Source organism: Salvelinus sp. IW2-2015, linkage group LG20, assembly GCF_002910315.2.
Source record: "Salvelinus sp. IW2-2015 linkage group LG20, ASM291031v2, whole genome shotgun sequence".
In the NCBI taxonomy this organism is placed as follows: Eukaryota; Metazoa; Chordata; class Actinopteri; order Salmoniformes; family Salmonidae; genus Salvelinus; species Salvelinus sp. IW2-2015.
In genome coordinates, this window is record NC_036860.1 from 57,701,223 (window position 1) to 57,718,473 (window position 17,251).

The following is a 17,251-nucleotide window of genomic DNA, read 5'->3' on the forward strand; positions in this document are numbered from 1 at the left end:
GACTTATAGATGACCTGGAGCCAGTGGGTCTGGCGACGAATATGTAGCGAGGGCCAGCCGACGAGAGCATACAGGTCGCAGTGGTGGGTGGTTATGGGGCTTTGGTGACAAAACGGATGGCACTGTGATAGACTGCATCCAATTTGCTGAGTAGAGTGTTGGAGGCTATTTGTGATTATGATTGACATGTCTTGCCCTCAGAGATGATGGCCTGTCTCGCCCTCAGAGATGATGGCCTGTCTCTCTGATTATTCCTTCCCCAACTGATTGGTTCAGATGCAGAGTTAGACAGGCGATGGCCTGTAGTTTGAAAGTGTGTTGAGGACAGTTTTACTACAATATAAGGGAAAGGAAAGGGGGTTACCTAGTCAGTTGTACAACTGAAATGTGTCTTCCACATTTAACCCAACCCCTCATACTGTATGACTGAGGTTTATGAGTGAGTATTAAACACTGATTGGGTTTGATTTAAAGAGAGAAATAGATGAATTGATAAATGTCTGCATTATTCATTACCTTATAAAGCAGTTGTATCCACCAACTCTCTCCCAATGTCTTTACTACCGGCCCGATGGTATCATACATTTATCCCCCTCTCCTCTCCATAGGAAACCAATAACMTGCCTGAATGGACCAACAGCAAGAAGCCCATAGACAAGGAGGAGGCTGTGAGGGCCTACCATGGACTCTGTGAGTCTAAGAAGTAAGTTTGTCTTTCTGTACCTACTATTGTGAGTGCAGTAATGGAAAACAAACAGGCCTGTGATGAATATGGATGTTTCTGTTTTTTCTCTCATACCCACTGGTGCACAGAATGGGCAGCAATGTTTTTCAATGTAAATATCACATGGTTACTTATGGATTGGATTGAAAATGTGTCACACTGGTGGTTCAGCTTTCATTCTATGTGACTGCAGACAATTACATAAGTGTTGCCTACTGTAGTTTTGTCCAACTGGAGATTGCCTAGAGATGTTCACGACTGTACCTCTGCCCAGCTTTCAGTTCTACTACCAACATCAGTCAGTTGTAGTCCAACAGACCCAGTTTAGCTACAGAATGTTCAAGAGAAGAGAATTACTTTATTATCCCCATGGGGCCATTTTTTATTTATTTCACCTTTATTTAACCAGGTAGGCTAGTTGAGAACAAGTTCTCATTTACAACTGCGACGAGGCCAAGATAAAGCAAAGCAGTTTGACACATACAACAACACAGAGTTACACATGGAATAAACAAACATACAGTCAATAATACAGTAGAAAAGTCTATATACAGTGTGTACAAATGAGGTAAGATAAGGGAGGTAAGGCAATAAATAGGCCATGGTGGCGAAGTAATTACAATATACCAATTAAACACTGGAGTGATAGATGTGCAGAAGATGAATGTTCAAGTAGAGATACTGGGGTGCAAAGGTGCAAGATAAATAAATAAATACAGTATGGGGATGAGGTAGTTGGATGGGATATTTACAGATGGGCTATGTACAGGTGCAGTGATCTGTGAGCTGCTCTGACAGCTGGTGCTTAAAGCTAGTGAGGGAGATGAGTCTCCAGCTTCGGTGATTTTTGCAGTTCGTTCCAGTCATTGGCAGCAGAGAACTGGAAGGAAAGGCGGCCAAAGGAGGAATTGGCTTTGGGGGTGACTAGTGAGATATACCTGCTGGAGCACGTACTACGGTTGGGTGCTGCTATGGTGACCAGTGAGCTGAGATACCGCGGGGCTTTACCTAGCAAAGACTTGTAGATGACCTGGAGCCAGTGGGTTTGGCGACGAGTTTGAAGCGAGGGCCAGCCAACGAGAGCATACATGTCGCAGTGGTGGGTAGTATATGGGGCTTTGGTGACAAAACGGATGGCACTGTGATAGACTGCATCCAATTTGTTGAGTAGTGTTGGAGGCTATTTTGTAAATGACATCGCCGAAGTCGAGGATTGGTAGGATGGTCAGTTTTACGAGGGTATGTTTAGCAGCATGAGTGAAGGATGCTTTGTTTCGAATAAAGGAAGCCAATTCTAGAGTTAATTTTGGATTGGAGATGCTTAATGTGAGTCTGGAAGTAGAGTTTACAGTCTAGCCAGACACCTAGGCATTGTGGTTGCGGCTCTGTGCGTACAGGGACTTGAAAAAGTATTCATCCCCCTTGCCGTTTTTCCTATTTTGTTGCATTACAACCTGTAATTTAAATTGATTCTTATTTGGATTTCATGTAATGTACATAGACAAAGTAGTCCAAATTGATGAAGTGAAATGTAAAAAATAAAAAAAAATAAAAAAGTGGTATGTTTTCACCCCCTTTGCTATGAAGTCCCTAAATAAGATCTGGTGCAACTAATTACCTTCAGAAGTCACATAATTAGTTGTATTGCACACAGGTGGACTTTATTTAGGTGTCACATGATCTGTCACATGATCTCAGTATATACAGTGGGGAGAAGAAGTATTTGAAACACTGCCGATTTTGCAGGTTTTCCTACTTACAAAGCATGTAGAGGTCTGTAATTTTTATCATAGGTACACTTCAACTGTGAGAGACGGAATCTAAAACAAAAATCCTGAAAATCACATTGTATGATTTTTAAGTAATTAATTTGCATTTTATTGCATGACATAAGTATTTGATCACCTACCAACCCGTGACAACATTCCTTCACAGGACCTTGTTAGTTTTCTTTAAGAACCCTCCTGTTCTCCACTCATTACCTGTATTAACTGCACCTGTTTGAACTCGTTACCTGTAATAAAACACACTGTCCACACACTCAATCAAACGGACTCCAACCTCTCCACATGGCCAAGACCAGAGAGCTGTGTAAGGACATCAGGGTAAATTGTAGAACCTGCACAAGGCTGGGATGGGCTACAGGACAATAGCAAGCAGCTTGTGAGAAGGCAACAACTGTTTGGGCCAATTATTAGAAAAATGGAAGAAGTTCACAGATGATGGTCATCACCCTCGTCTGGGGCTCCATGCAACGATCTCACCTCGTGGGCATCAATTGATCATGACGCAGGTGAGGGATCAGCCAGAACTACATGGCAGGACCTGGTCAATGACTGAAGAGAGCTGGGACCACAGTCTCAAAGAAAACCATTAGTAACACACTACCGCCGTCATGGATTAAAATCCTGCAGCGCACGCAAGGTACCCCTGCTCAACACACAATGTCCAGCCCGTCTGAAGTTTGCCAATGACCATCTGGATGATCCAGAGGAGGAATGGAGAAGGTTCATGTGGTCTGATGAGACAAAAATAGAGCTTTTTTTCTTAAACTCCACTCGCCATGTTTGGAGGAGAAGAAAGAGATGGTACAACACCCAAGAACACCATCCCAACCGTGAAGCATGGAGGTGGAAACGACTGCACCGTATTGAAGGAGATGGATGGGCCATGTATCGCGAGATCTTGCGCAACAACCTCCTTCCCTCAGTAAGCATTGAAGAGGCGTGGCGGGGTCGTTCAGCATGACAAACGACCCGAACACACAGCCAGGGAAACTAAGGAGTGGCTCCGTAAGAAGATCTCAAGGTCATGGAGTGCCTAGCCAGTCTCCAGACCTGAACCAATAGAAATCTTTGGAGGGAGCTGAAAGCCGTATTGCCAGCGACAGCCCCGAAACCTGAAGGATCTGGAGAAGGGTCTGATGGAGGATGTGGCCCAAAATCCCTGCATGAGTGTGGTGCAAACTGTCAAAGACTACAGGACAACGTATGATCCTCTGTCATGTGCAAACAAAAGGATTTCTGTACCAAATTATTAGTTTGCTTTCGAGTATCAAATACTTATGTCATGCAATAAAATGCAAATMAATTACTTAAAAATCATACAATGTGATCTTCTGGATTTTTGTTTTAGATTCCGTCTCTCACAGTTGAAGTGTACCTATGATAAAAATTACAGACCTCTACATGCTTTGTAAGTAGGAAAACCTGCAAATCGGCAGTGTATCAAATACTTCTTCTCCCAACTGTATACACCTGTTCTGAAAGGTCCCAGTGTCTGCAACACCATTAAGCAAGTGGCACCACCAAGCAAGCGGCACCATGAAGACCAAGGAGCTTTCCAAACAGGTCAGGGACAAAGCTGTGGAGAAGTACAGATCAGGGTTGTGTTATAAAAAAATATCCGAAACTTGGAACATCCCACGGAGCACCACTGAAATCCATTATTTAAAAAATGGAAAGAATATGTCACCTCAACAAACCTGCCAAGAGAGGGCCGCCCACCAAAACTCACGGACCAGGCAAGGAGGGCATTAATCAGAGAGGCAACAAAGAGACCAAAGATAACCCTGAGGTAGCTACAAAGCTCCACAGCGGAGATTGGAGTATCTGTCCATAGGACCACTTTAAGCTGTGCACTCCACAGAGCTGGGTTTTACGGAAGATTGGCCAGAAAAAAATAAGCAAACACGTTTGGTGTTCACCAAAAGGCATGTGGGAGACTCCCCAAACATATGGAATAAGGTACTCTGATCAGATGAGACTAAAATGTAGTTTTCTGGCCATCAAGGAAAACGTTATGTCTGGCGCAAACCCAATACCTCCCATCACCCCAAGAACACCATCCCCACAGTGAAGCATGGTGGTGGCAGCATCATGCTGTGGAGATGTTTTTCAGCGGCAGGGACTGGGAAACTGGTCAGAATTAAAGAAATGTTAGATGGCGCTAAATACAGGGAAATACTTGAGGGAAACCTGTTTCAGTCTTCCAGAGATTTGAGACTGGGACTGAGGTTCACCTTCCAGCAGGACAATTACCCTAAGCATACTGCTAAAGCAACACTCGAGTGGTTTAAAGGGAAACATTTAAATGTCTTGGAATGGCCTAGTCAAAGCCCAGACCTCAATCCAATTGAGAATCTGTGGTATGACTTAAAGATTGCTGTACACCAGCGGAACCCATCCAACTTGAAGGAGCTGGAGCAGTTTTGCCTTGAAAAATGGGCAAAAATCCCAGTGGCTAGATGTGCCAAGCTTATAGAGACCAACCCCAAGAGACTTGCAGCTGTAATTGCTGCAAAAAGTGGCTCTACAACGTATTGACTATGTGACGGTGAATAGTTATGCACGCTCAAGTTTTCAGTTTTTTGTCTTATTTCTTGTTTGTTTCACAAGAAAAAATATTTAGCGTCGTCAGTGGTAGGCATGTTGTGTAAACAAATGATACAAACCCCCCCAAAAAACATTTGAATTCCAGGTTGTAAGGCAACAAAATAGGAAAAATGCCATGGGGGGTGAATACTTTCGCAAGCCACTGTACATTAAAAATACAATCCGAGATAGACAGAAGACACACACAGACAATATAAAGTGCAGTTCATGAGCAATTAACAATCATCAGTATATACACTATACACAATATAACATTCTGTCAACTGCAATGTTAGTTGTAGGCCAGTCCGCTGGTCCTACTGGTGGTTTTAGACGTTCAGGAACCTTACTGCCCCTGGGACAAAGAATCGTTTGACTCTATTCCTCTAGTGACCCGTAACATTTCCCCGTGTGGAGGAACTCAAACTCCTGCTAAAGGGGATGTTTGGGGTGCGTCAGTACCTGACAGACAGACAGACAAACCAAAAAGCTATTGCAGTGCAGCTTTTCCCAAATGAACATTTTAACTAGGCTAGACCCGAGAGACAGTTCAGAATTGTCACATAGTCGGTTGGCATTTTCCTCTCAGAGTAACATCAGGTCATCTTTCTGATCAAAACTGTACCCATCATTCTGATGTTCTGGTGACATACTGATGGCAAACTGCACACTGCTTTTGATTCCACCCCATTGTTGTTGACACAGTGTTATTGTTCCGGATCTCTCTACATTCATGACCCCCCCCCCCCCCCGGTTTTAGATGGTTCTCAGATTACCAGGGAGGGAAGACATTTGTGTTGCTCATGATGAACCCCTCGAAGCACACAGATTCATTCGACCCAGAGCAATCTTCCATTCCCTCGTCATCTATTCCTGTCCTTTTTATATTTATCTTTCATTCTGCGTCCTGGCCCGGCTGGAGGAATCTAGCCTAGACACCAGGGATATTTAGCACCTCTGTTGTATCTGGAGAGCAGAACCTTTTAACCTGTAGGGAAGTGTTAGACATCATCGTTATGGCAACATGAACCAGCAGATAGATGGCAGTAATGAGAGCAGGTGGCCATATAATGACACCCCTCACCCTGCAGGAATGGCTGGGTTAAAAGGGTGAACATCCCTGTGGGTGTAGGTGCATATAGAAGCTTTTGCTTGGAGAGAGGTCCTTCACTGTGCTTTAGAGGAGATGATAGTCTGTGTCTGTCTGTCTCTGTCTGTCTGTACCTGTTCGTGTGGTGTGTGAGGGCTTTTTTGCTTGTCAGTTATAAGATTTTAACTGCAAAATCTCTGCTTCCTCTTGAGGGTTTCTGCTCTAACTCTCTGTGGTGCTAACTCCTCTTGCTCTGTTCTGTTTTCATCTGTCAATTTTTTTTCTCTTTCTTCCTTCCTTTCTCTGTCTCTGTCTGTCTCTGTCTGTCTGTCTGTCTCTCTCTCCTGCCTTGCCGGCGGTAGCAAAGCTTCAGACTGGGTTATTTGAATGAAGATGGCGAGCTGGGCCTGGATACCAGGGTCTAAAACAAGTGGCCAGGTTGTCGTCTTCTGCTTTCTTCTCTACTTACTGCGTTCCTGCTTACTGCCTTTCTCTAACTTAACTGCCTTCCTGCTTACTGCCTTCTCTACTTACTGCCTTCCTGCTTACTGCCTTCTCTACTTACTGCCTTCCTGCTTACTGCCTTCTCTACTCACTGCCTTCCTGCTTAATCTCCTACCCTCTTCCTATGTCTGTGGTAAAATAGAACATTTAATGGGACAAAAATAATCTCAAACTGTGGCGGTTATGATGTTTATGACATATGAAACCATATTTAATACAGTAAGTCTCCACACTATGGTACAGGAATTCTACAAGGTAGAAGTTTGTGACGGTTTGGTCAGCTTTAGGCTTATTGTAACCACCCCCTCTCTCCTTCTTCTTCTCCCTGTCTCCCTGTCTCCCCCTCAACTCCTCTCTCCTTTTTCTTTTTCTCCCTGTCTCCCCTCACCCCCTCTCTCCCAGGCTGCTGGAGGCCCAGCTTCAGTCTCAGGCCAGGAAGCACGAGGATGAGCTGGCAGCGTTCAACACCCAGATTGAGTTGCTGAAGGACGACATAGAGAAGAAACAGGAGATGCTGAACCACACCATGTCTCTGTCCCCTGAGGCCCAGGTGGAGTACAGCGTCCAGCAGGAGATCACCCGCCTCACCAACGACAACCTGGTGAGAACACTGCAACCTCCTACCCCCTACACACTCATCCATGTAGTCTTATTATTCATTATGAGCTAAAAGGCTAAACTAATCTTATATCAGCACTCCTCCTTTGAGACTCTTTGTGAATACGGGCCCAAGGACACCTATTGGAATGGAACAGTCCAGAGCTCTGAAAGTTATAGTGTTGTGTTGACCTTCTTGAATGTTTCTGCTACTACAGGACTTAAAAGAGCTTGTGGAGAAACTGGAGAAGAACGAGAGGAAGCTGAAGAAGCAGCTGAGGATCTACATGAAGAAAGTTCCAGATCTGGAAGGTGAGAGAGCTGGAAGTCCTGATGAATACTATCTGTATTGGTCTCACTAAGCTGTAATAAAGGCCTAATGAATACTGTCTGTATTGGTCTCACTAAGCTGTAATGAAGGCCTAGTGATGGACCTACAGTATGATGGTTAATATGTATATCTATGATGATTATGGCAATATTAGTGACCACTTTGTCTTTTGCCCTTTCCAGTGTCTTTGACTGCATCATCCCAGCCCACCAAGGCCAAGCCACAGCTGACCCGTCAGGTGACTGTCCAGCGCAGAGAGAAGGACTTTGAGGGCATGCTGGAGTACTACAAGGAGGACGAGGCTCTGCTGGTCAAAACACTCATCACTGGTACGACATTGCAACTCAAATCAGCTACGATATGACCGCATCACAAGTACAACACCTGTCCAGTCCAGAACGTAACATTATATTCTCAAATCCACACGATTACTACAATGATCACTGAAATTGTGGATGAACTTGTTTCAGTGTTATTATGTGCTGTTTGGTGTTCCAGACATGAAACCCCACGCTGTATCAGCAACAGTGCCCTGCCTACCTGCCTACATCCTCTTCATGTGCATCCGCCATGCGGACTACATCAACGATGACCAGAAGGTCCACTCTCTGCTCACCTCCAACATCAACGCCATTAAGAAGGTCCTCAAGGTACAGATACAGAGTTCTACTCACACATATGGATTGAGATTTCATACATATTTTAATGTCTGTTTGCGATGGATCTTTGGAAGTCAGTTGCAAGGAAAGATTGGTCAGAAATAAAGTACAGTGATTCTGGTATTTAACACTTTCATTTTGCAATTCCAATGCAGAAAAACAATAATGACTTTGAGATGACCTCCTTCTGGCTGGCCAACACGAGTCGTCTGCTGCACTGTCTCAAGCAGTACAGTGGAGATGAGGTGAGACTTACTTTGATGTCTCAGAGATCATTCTGCTCATTAAAAACTGTGAAGAGATGCTAGATGTTCAGTACTTGAACTCATTGAAATAAGAGGTAGATTTACAGACATTTTATACAATCGGATTACTCTTTGATCTCTCTCCATACACAATGCACTTTAAAGATGTACAGACTTTTGTAAATAGAACATAAATACACTTGTTGTAAACTCTACAAATTGTAACACTCTACAACTGTCATCCCTGTCTTGTTGTGTGTTCCCAGGCGTTTATGACTCAGAACACAGCCAAACAGAATGAACACTGCCTGAAGAACTTTGACCTGGCGGAGTACCGCCAGGTGCTGAGTGATCTCTCCATTCAGATCTACCAGCAGCTCATCAAGGTGGCAGAGCACATGATGCAGCCCATGATCGGTGAGGAGCTGGGGGAGCTAGGGGCCAAGAGCTGTATGGTCCAAAGTTTAGGGACAATGGAATTGGAAAGGGACCAACTTTTTCTTCATTCTGGGTTGATTGTACCGCTGTTTTCACATTGATATAATTACTTACATGATATTTGGCTTTTATACTGTATGTTTATTCCGTTCTATTACTGATCTACGTTTACACAGTTCAGTACTTATAGTTCAGTACTTATAGTTCAGTACTTATAGTTCAGTACTTATAGTTCAGTACTTAGGTTTCCTAAAATTAGATGAATAAACAATCAAACCTATAGAAATGTATTAATGAATTAATGAATACGTCGCATGAACGACTATCTCCTTCCTTCCCCCGGACAGTGTCGGCCATGTTGGAGAGTGAGAGCATCCCCAGCCTGGCGGGAGTAAAGCCCATGGGTTATAGAAACCGCTCCTCCAGTATGGACGGGGAGGGCCCGGGGAGCTACACCCTAGAGGCCCTGATCAAACAGCTGGGCCAGTTCCACAGTGTGATGGGCGAGCACGGCCTGGACCCAGAGATAGCAAGCCAGGTGGTCCGGCAGCTGTTCTACAGCATCAACGCTATCACCCTCAACAACCTGCTGCTCAGGAAAGACGTCTGTTCCTGGAGCACTGGCATGCAGCTCAGGTATGTTTACATACACTGCTCAAAAAAATAAAGGGAACACTTAAACAACACAATGTAACTCCAAGTCAATCACACTTCTGTGAAATCAAACTGTCCACTTAGGAAGCAACACTGATTGACAATAAATTTCACATGCTGTTGTGCAAATGGAATAGACAAKAHGTGGAAATTATAGGCAATTAGCAAGACACCCCCAATAAAGGAGTGYTTCTGCAGGTGGTGACCACAGACCACTTCTCAGTTCCTATGCTTCCTGGCTGATGTTTTGGTCACTTTTGAATGCTGGRGGTGCTCTCACTCTAGTGATAGCATGAGACGGAGTCTACAACCCACACAAGTGGCTCAGGTAGTGCAGCTCATCCAGGATGGCACATCAATGCGAGCTGTGGCAAGAAGGTTTGCTGTGTCTGTCAGCGTAGTGTCCAGAGCATGGAGGCGCTACCAGGAGACAGGCCAGTACATCAGGAGACGTGGAGGAGGCCGTAGGAGGGCAACAACCCAGCAGCAGGACCGCTACCTCCGCCTTTGTGCAAGGAGGAGCACTGCCAGAGCCCTGCAAAATGACCTCCAGCAGGCCACAAATGTGCATCATATGAAAAACGTCAGAATAATCTACAAGAGACACACATTTCATGTTCCAATTCACAGCATAACATACAAAGGCATTTCATCATTAAGTCCTTTTGGAAACAATGTCTGGAGGGTGAAAATCCCAAAACATTCTCTTTTACTCAGAGTATTATTAATATCACCTCCCCTGTCTGATATCTTAACTTTCTCTATGCCACAAAATCTAAAGGTGGAAATGTCATGCTTCATGTCATTGAAATGTACAGCGACTGGATAATCCCTGTCGTTTCTCCTGATTGAACTTTTATGTTCACTAATTCTCTGTTTGAGAGAGCGGGTGGTTTTACCGACATAACAGAGCCCACATGGACATTTAATAATGTAAATAACATGGGTGGTTGAACACGTAACAATGTCATTTATTTGGAACCTTTTTCCTGTGTGTGGGTGACAGAAATATTGACACTTCATCATATTGTTGCACTGTGCGCATCCTCTGCATTTATAGCTACCATTTGGTAGAGGGCGTAAAAGTGCTTGGCTAATTTTCTTAAGTGGCTGGCAGTTGGCATGAACRAATTTATCGCGTAAATTGCGACCTCTCCTATACACAATACGTGGTGGATATTTAAATTCAGCCGGCAAAGCTGGGTCCGATGATAAAATATGCCAGTGTTTCTTGACCACCTCTCCCACTTTTCGCGAATTCAAAGTATATGTGGTTGTGAACATTACGGAGTGTTCTTTAGCTTTAGCCGGTCTTTTTTGTAGCAGTTCATCTCGTGTTTTTTCCAATGCRAAGTTATGAGCTTCATCCACACATTGTGACGAATAGCCTCTTTTTAGAAACCTCATGCGCATCTCCGCTGCTTTTTCTAGATAATCATCTGTGGAGTGGCATATACGGCGCAGTCTAAAAAATTGGCTTCTTGGAAGTCCTCTTTTTAATGGCTCAGGGTGGAAGCTGTCACCCTGTAATAGAGTATTTCTGTCCGTTTCTTTTCTATATAGACTTGTAAACAAGGTTCCATTTGATTTCTCAATCCACATATCGAGATAATGAACACGTTTAGTGTCACGTTCAATAGTGAATTTGAGATTGGGGTCAATGTCATTGAGTAGTGCCATAAAATCTGACAGTTCTTCTTCAGTTCCTACCCATATACAAAAAATGTCATCAATATATCGATACCACTTAAGGACTTTGTTCAAAAATGGATTCTCGTTTTCATTATTAACAAAACGTTCTTCAAAAAGACCCATATAGAGGTTGGCATAGCTCGGAGCAAATGTAGAGCCCATCGATGTTCCATTCGTTTGGAGATAGTATTCATCATCAAACCTGAAATAGTTGTACGTCAAAACATATTCAGCCAACTCTAGAATGAAGTTTGTTGGTGGATATTCATTAGTATCTCTGTCTCCCAAATAGTGTGCTAGTGCTGCCAGCCCCCCCACATGGGGAATGCTGGTATAAAGACTCTCGACATCTAATGTGACCATTTAAACCCGTTATTGGTGAGATCTTGTTTATGAAGTCTATAGAGTCCTTTACATATGATGGCAATGATTGCACATGAGATTTAATAAAAGAGTCTACAAAGTATCAAGAGCAGTGTGCGGTTTCCTTTTCCTTCATGCGGCGCATGTGACAAATACAATTAGATTTGATTTGAACAGTGGACTATCTCTGGGTCTAGGCCGTGCTCGCCCATCACACTATATATAATTTTTGGGTGGAGTTTCCCTTTAACGGTACATACTGTATTGCTGAGAGGACAGGAGCACTCAGTACTGTTACAGAGAGGGAGAAGAACTGTAGCTCATTACAGTAGCATAATGGGTTTGATGAAGGCTATTCACTTAAGAGGTGGCTCTATACTAAGTGTGTTTCACTGTGATTGGTCAGGTACAACATCAGTCAGATGGAGGAGTGGCTGAGAGGGAAGAACCTTCACCAGAGCGGGGCGGTGGTTAACATAGGGCCCGTTATCCAGGCCGCCCAGCTGCTGCAGGTCAAGAAGAAGACGTCCCAGGATGCCGAGGCCATCTGCTCCCTGTGCACCTCTCTCACCATGCAGCAGGTACACTTAAACACCTGTTACACAAACCTGTTACAAATCTGTTGCACATCCAGCACACAGAGCTCCACTCTCATCATCACATCACCAATCCTACTGCATCCGGCACACAGAGCTCTACTAACAACTCTATCTCAAAGTTCACAGGAAGAGTATTAACCAGTGTCTTATTTATCGCACAGATCGTAAAAATTCTCAACCTCTACACCCCGCTCAACGAGTTTGAGGAAAGAGTCACTGTGTCCTTTATCCGAAACATCCAGGTAACAATACTTAATCTATTTAATCAATTATTTTCGGTCAATTTTTATATTTTTTCTTTTATATATATTTTTGAACCAAATGTTGTCTATCTTGTTGTCCTCAGAATCGTCTGCAGGATAGGAACGATGTCCCAATGCTCCTGGTGGACACCAAGCACACCTTCCCTGTCCTGTTCCCCTACACCCCTTCCGCCCTCAGCCTGGAGACCCTGCACATCCCTGCCAACCTAAGCCTAGACTTCCTCACTCGAGTCTGAGGCTTCAGCAAGGCCTACCACAGGCCTGGTTCTTAGCAAAGAAGAGCAGAGCCCAAAAGAGCTCCCTCTAACCTGGGTAACTTACTTCTAGCTGTTGATCTCAACAGCAGAGGGCGACAAGACTCCAGGACTCACTGGAAGACAAAGAACCTTCCAACTGACCAATAATGGAGTCTGTCAAGTCTCTGTCTGTGTAAATCCAGCAGAATGTGGTATTAAGTCATCCTTTATACCTGTCCACAACTGCAGCCTCCCTTGGTGTCTTCTACAGCTGACTATTGAGATGCTGTGCTTCAATGATTAACCATCAGTTCTGTACCATGCAGTAATTTATTTTATTCATTTTAAGAAGTCTTTATGGTAAGCACACTGTAATTAATTCCTCTCACAGATTAATTGAATCTGTGTAAATGTGTGCACTCACACTTCCATTGACAAAGCATTCATTTCCAGTTAGCCACTCTGCCTAGCATCCAAGGTGTCTTGTTCTACTGTGTCACTGTCGGTCTTCCTCATGATGAGTTAATTCTCTATGTCTCAGCCTACTCCTCTCTAGGAGCAGACAGGAGCAGCACTGCATTGCAGTGGCTCTGTTGGGGACTCCCACTGCACACAGCCCTGTAGCTCTGCTTCTCTCTATCTTTCCTACGCCTTGAGGAATCCTCAGTCTTCTGAGGCTCAAGTTTTATTTGGTATCTTACATAGAAGAAACTATTGTCTTTAGATAAGAGCACACAGTTTCCTGCAAGGGCCAGGAAGTCTGAAGCTCTCAACAGAGAGATGTGTTGTTGTTTTTACTCTGAATTCAATTTATCTGACTCTGCTATCTCATTGAAATGTTCGGTATCGTCTCAGAATAAAGAGAAACAAAGCCAAGCTTTATGTAAGTGAGGATTAAGTAAGTCCGATAGATGCATGTGTTGGTGAACTTGAGTAGAGAGGGCAGGAGAAAGTGCATTTTAAAATGGAACTAGAGAGGTGTAATACATGAGATATTGAGTGTCCTGTGCGGAGTAAGATAACAGCAATTCTAGCAGGACAGTCTTAGCCTGGTTCCAGATCTGTTTGTGCTGTCTTGCCAACTCCTGCATGGCATGACGATGACTGGCAGGTGTTGGTAAGACGGCACCAACAGATCTGTGGCCATGCCAGGACAGTCTGCTGCAGGACAGAGTGATTCAATGGAAGTGAGAGACTGTTTATTAGTAAGTGAGACCAGAGAAAATGAGAAGTACCACCAGACAGGGAGAGGAAGAGCCACACAGCTATCAAAGACTACTGATGAGAGGACTAAGGAAACTTGACAGTACATTTTGATCCTAAGTAATCGAGAGCGACATTTGTCTGATTTCTCAAAGGATGTCTTCTTTGTTGCCGTTTCCTTGGACTGCCGTTACAGTTGTGATGCGGAGAGTATGTGGAAGGTCGAGGTAACTTCATTATGATACTCCGATACCCTCAGTCTTCACTTGAGATAAAGTGCCCTCAGCTCCATGAAACTGGAGTAAATAATAAAAGATCATGTCTGCAACTCCACTGTGTTTCTGCTTCGTTCTGCCAATCCTATTGGTTAGAAAACACTAATACTGGTGTTGTTCCTCTGTGGAGTTGTAAGCACCTTTTCAAATCCCAGAACCATTAGTGAGCAGTTCCCCTAGCCTCCATTCAGAGATATCAGAGCAGCTTTTACTAGAGCAAAGCCGGTGTGTGGAAGGTCTCTAGCTACTAACAATGCCAGTAATGTGTACAGGAGCATCCCTGATTCACCTCGTGTTTTGTTTGGAATATGTTAATGTGGCCTGTTTCTTTTTGAATACAGTGGAGTTTTTTATGGTAAAGGGGGACAGAGTTGTTCTAACGCTACTACTCGCCCATTTTGAGTGTCATTCCTTTTCCTCTGTATGTTTCGCACAGTGTGTTTTTATAACAGTCCTCTGTGGATTGTGGGACATTATAGTAGAGTTCCAATAACACCCTCTCTGCTGCTCTCTGTCAGTTATAAAGCATTTGGTATTGCTTATGTTAAGACTGGAAGAGTGATGCCGAAACGTTGGTGGTTTACCCATTACATTACTGGGAGCTTGTATATAGTCTGTGACTCTTTATTTTTATAGCCTACAGTTTACTCGCCGTTAGTCAGCACCTCCTACACAACATTTTTCTGAGTGTGCGCCAACTCATGCTTTTTTATACGACGTTTCACTGCATTCCTCACTATATGTCAAAATTCACGATCATATACCCATTATATCATGAGGCTATACACAGAATAATATATTTCACAGGGGCCACACCCCCAGAGAGGCCTTTAGTCTATGGGCCCTGTGTGCCATAAAAGTTTGATAAATGTATACATTGTTTGTGTTTTCTATGTCATAAGTTTCATTGCTGAAATTGAACAGGAGTAAAGGAACTGGTGTGTGATTTAGAGTGTGGATGCAAGCGTTCATACATTGATATGTTGTCCTTAGTTTTGAAGCTCTTTCTAAAGCAGAGGTCTCACTTGCCCTAAAGTTTATTGATGATGTGTTTTATTGAAGTGTGTTGCATGTATGCAGAATAGTACATGTTGCACAATATCAATTTGGTGACATGGTGAATGATGTATTTATGTACTTAAATTAATAGATGTTAGATGAAGCATTGAAAACTCCCAATGATCTGGTTTTGTGGATGAGTAAATGATAAGTACATTCATATGCCAGTGGTTTTATGGTCGGGGGAGGTACAGTTTTTCTCTTATATCTCTATAATTAGGAAACTTATTTAGTCAGTGGGTGAAAATAATATACAATGTATTGACTCGGTTTGAACAAAATGTAACCTCACAATCTTTCTTTGAAAAAAATTGTATTACAAAAGGCCAAATAAAAAATAGAAAATGTTGAATACATGTTTTGTGTTGTGAATTATGCACTGAAAATACTTTGGGGGTTTTGATAGAATACCAAAAACCAACTTCAGAATTGCATTATAAGCTGTGTGGAGTTCCCCTGGGGAAGTTTTAAACTACTCAGAAGGACAGCTCACTCTGTCCTAAAGACCTGTCAGTATACTTTAACAGCACTGTATAGGCACGGCAGCATGGTGCATCTGCGTTGGTGTTGTGTGAGATCTCACTCTACTCTTAGCTAATAGCACAACTACAGATGGGGAAGATGAACCACAACATGACCCTGTCTCTACCTCCTTCCATGTATTACCCTCATCTCTCCATACCAACCACAGCCTTGCAACCACCTGGCATCTGTGGGTATTGGTAGAATGTTTGTCTCCCCCCCTTCCCTGTTTTTGTCTCTCCTCCTGCTTCTCTCAAACCACACACACACCACACAACACACACACACACACACACACACACACACACACACACACACACACACACACACACACACACACACACACACACACACACCACACACACACACACACACACACACACACCACACACACACACACACACACCACACACCAACACACACACACACACACACACACACACACACACACACACACACACACACACACACGGTGTGTGGAAGGCTTTGTGAATGTGGCTCTTGGTTGTTTCCCATGGTAGCAGTCTGTTGGTTGTTTCCCATGGTAACATACTGTTGGTTGTGTCTCTACTGTACCTGAGCAGCTGCACCTGAATGGCTGTCTCTCTATCTCAGGTGTCCGAGGTTACCCTTCAGTATCTCAGGTGGTTGGTAACTCTGTTCTCAGAACAAGCTGATCAGTGAGGAAATGATAGGTAGTGTTGCATGACTTTATTTGGTTTTGTTTTTCAATATATTTGTAAGTATTTTCTATGTTTAGTGGATAGATAGAGGTGAGAGGTAGGAGAGAGAATGCTGAAAGAGCAGTGGATCTGATACGAACCCAAGCTGGGAATGGTACATTGTACATGTGCTACAGAGGCAGTGGCTTAGACCGCTAGAACACACCAGACCAAGTTTACATTTTTATTTGACAGTAAGGCTGACACAGACAGGTTGATCTTTATTGACAGAACCACCGACATTATCTCTGTCTACTTTCTGGCACTCATATCACAAATTACAGTTCCACAGATTCCGGGTTTTAGCAGGTTTACATAGATGAAAGTGTCTCAGACGAGCATGTGGTCAAATTGGCCTTTACAAACCACACATGGTTCCTCTTTGACTCTCAGGGGATGACCCAGTATCTCGTTGCTCAGCCTGCACCAGAAACCTCAGAGAACACCACCTCATCTGATAATGATTAGAACAGGGTATAAACATTGTGAGATGACGACATTCACTCTACATTCTGAATGTTGAACATAATTACAGAGTGACGTAAGGAAGGGGATTTCTTGACCAACTGGTCAAAAGATATGCCGGTGATGCAAGATTATGTGCCGTGGAAAGTGTGGAGCTACAGATGTAGGATCTTAATTTGACCACCCTGTTGCAAAATAACTTTCCTGCAATGCAATACATTTAAAACTTGTAGGTTA

At 43.5% G+C, this 17,251-nt stretch overlaps 1 protein-coding gene across 1 annotated transcript in view; it reads left to right on the top strand.

Annotated features, from left to right (window-relative positions):
- Positions 1 to 15,657, top strand: part of LOC111980022 (unconventional myosin-Vb) — an 86,643-nt gene extending 70,986 nt beyond the window's left edge. Inside the window, exons 30-40 of the mRNA XM_070449755.1 lie at positions 609 to 703; positions 7,094 to 7,292; positions 7,507 to 7,600; positions 7,802 to 7,948; positions 8,118 to 8,269; positions 8,434 to 8,523; positions 8,790 to 8,940; positions 9,309 to 9,597; positions 12,077 to 12,251; positions 12,431 to 12,511; positions 12,616 to 15,657. Of these exons, the coding sequence (XP_070305856.1) occupies positions 609 to 703; positions 7,094 to 7,292; positions 7,507 to 7,600; positions 7,802 to 7,948; positions 8,118 to 8,269; positions 8,434 to 8,523; positions 8,790 to 8,940; positions 9,309 to 9,597; positions 12,077 to 12,251; positions 12,431 to 12,511; positions 12,616 to 12,768 (1,626 nt within the window). The 3' untranslated portion in view covers positions 12,769 to 15,657. The remainder of the gene's footprint in view (positions 1 to 608; positions 704 to 7,093; positions 7,293 to 7,506; positions 7,601 to 7,801; positions 7,949 to 8,117; positions 8,270 to 8,433; positions 8,524 to 8,789; positions 8,941 to 9,308; positions 9,598 to 12,076; positions 12,252 to 12,430; positions 12,512 to 12,615) is intronic.
- Positions 15,658 to 17,251: the final 1,594 nt, after the last annotated feature.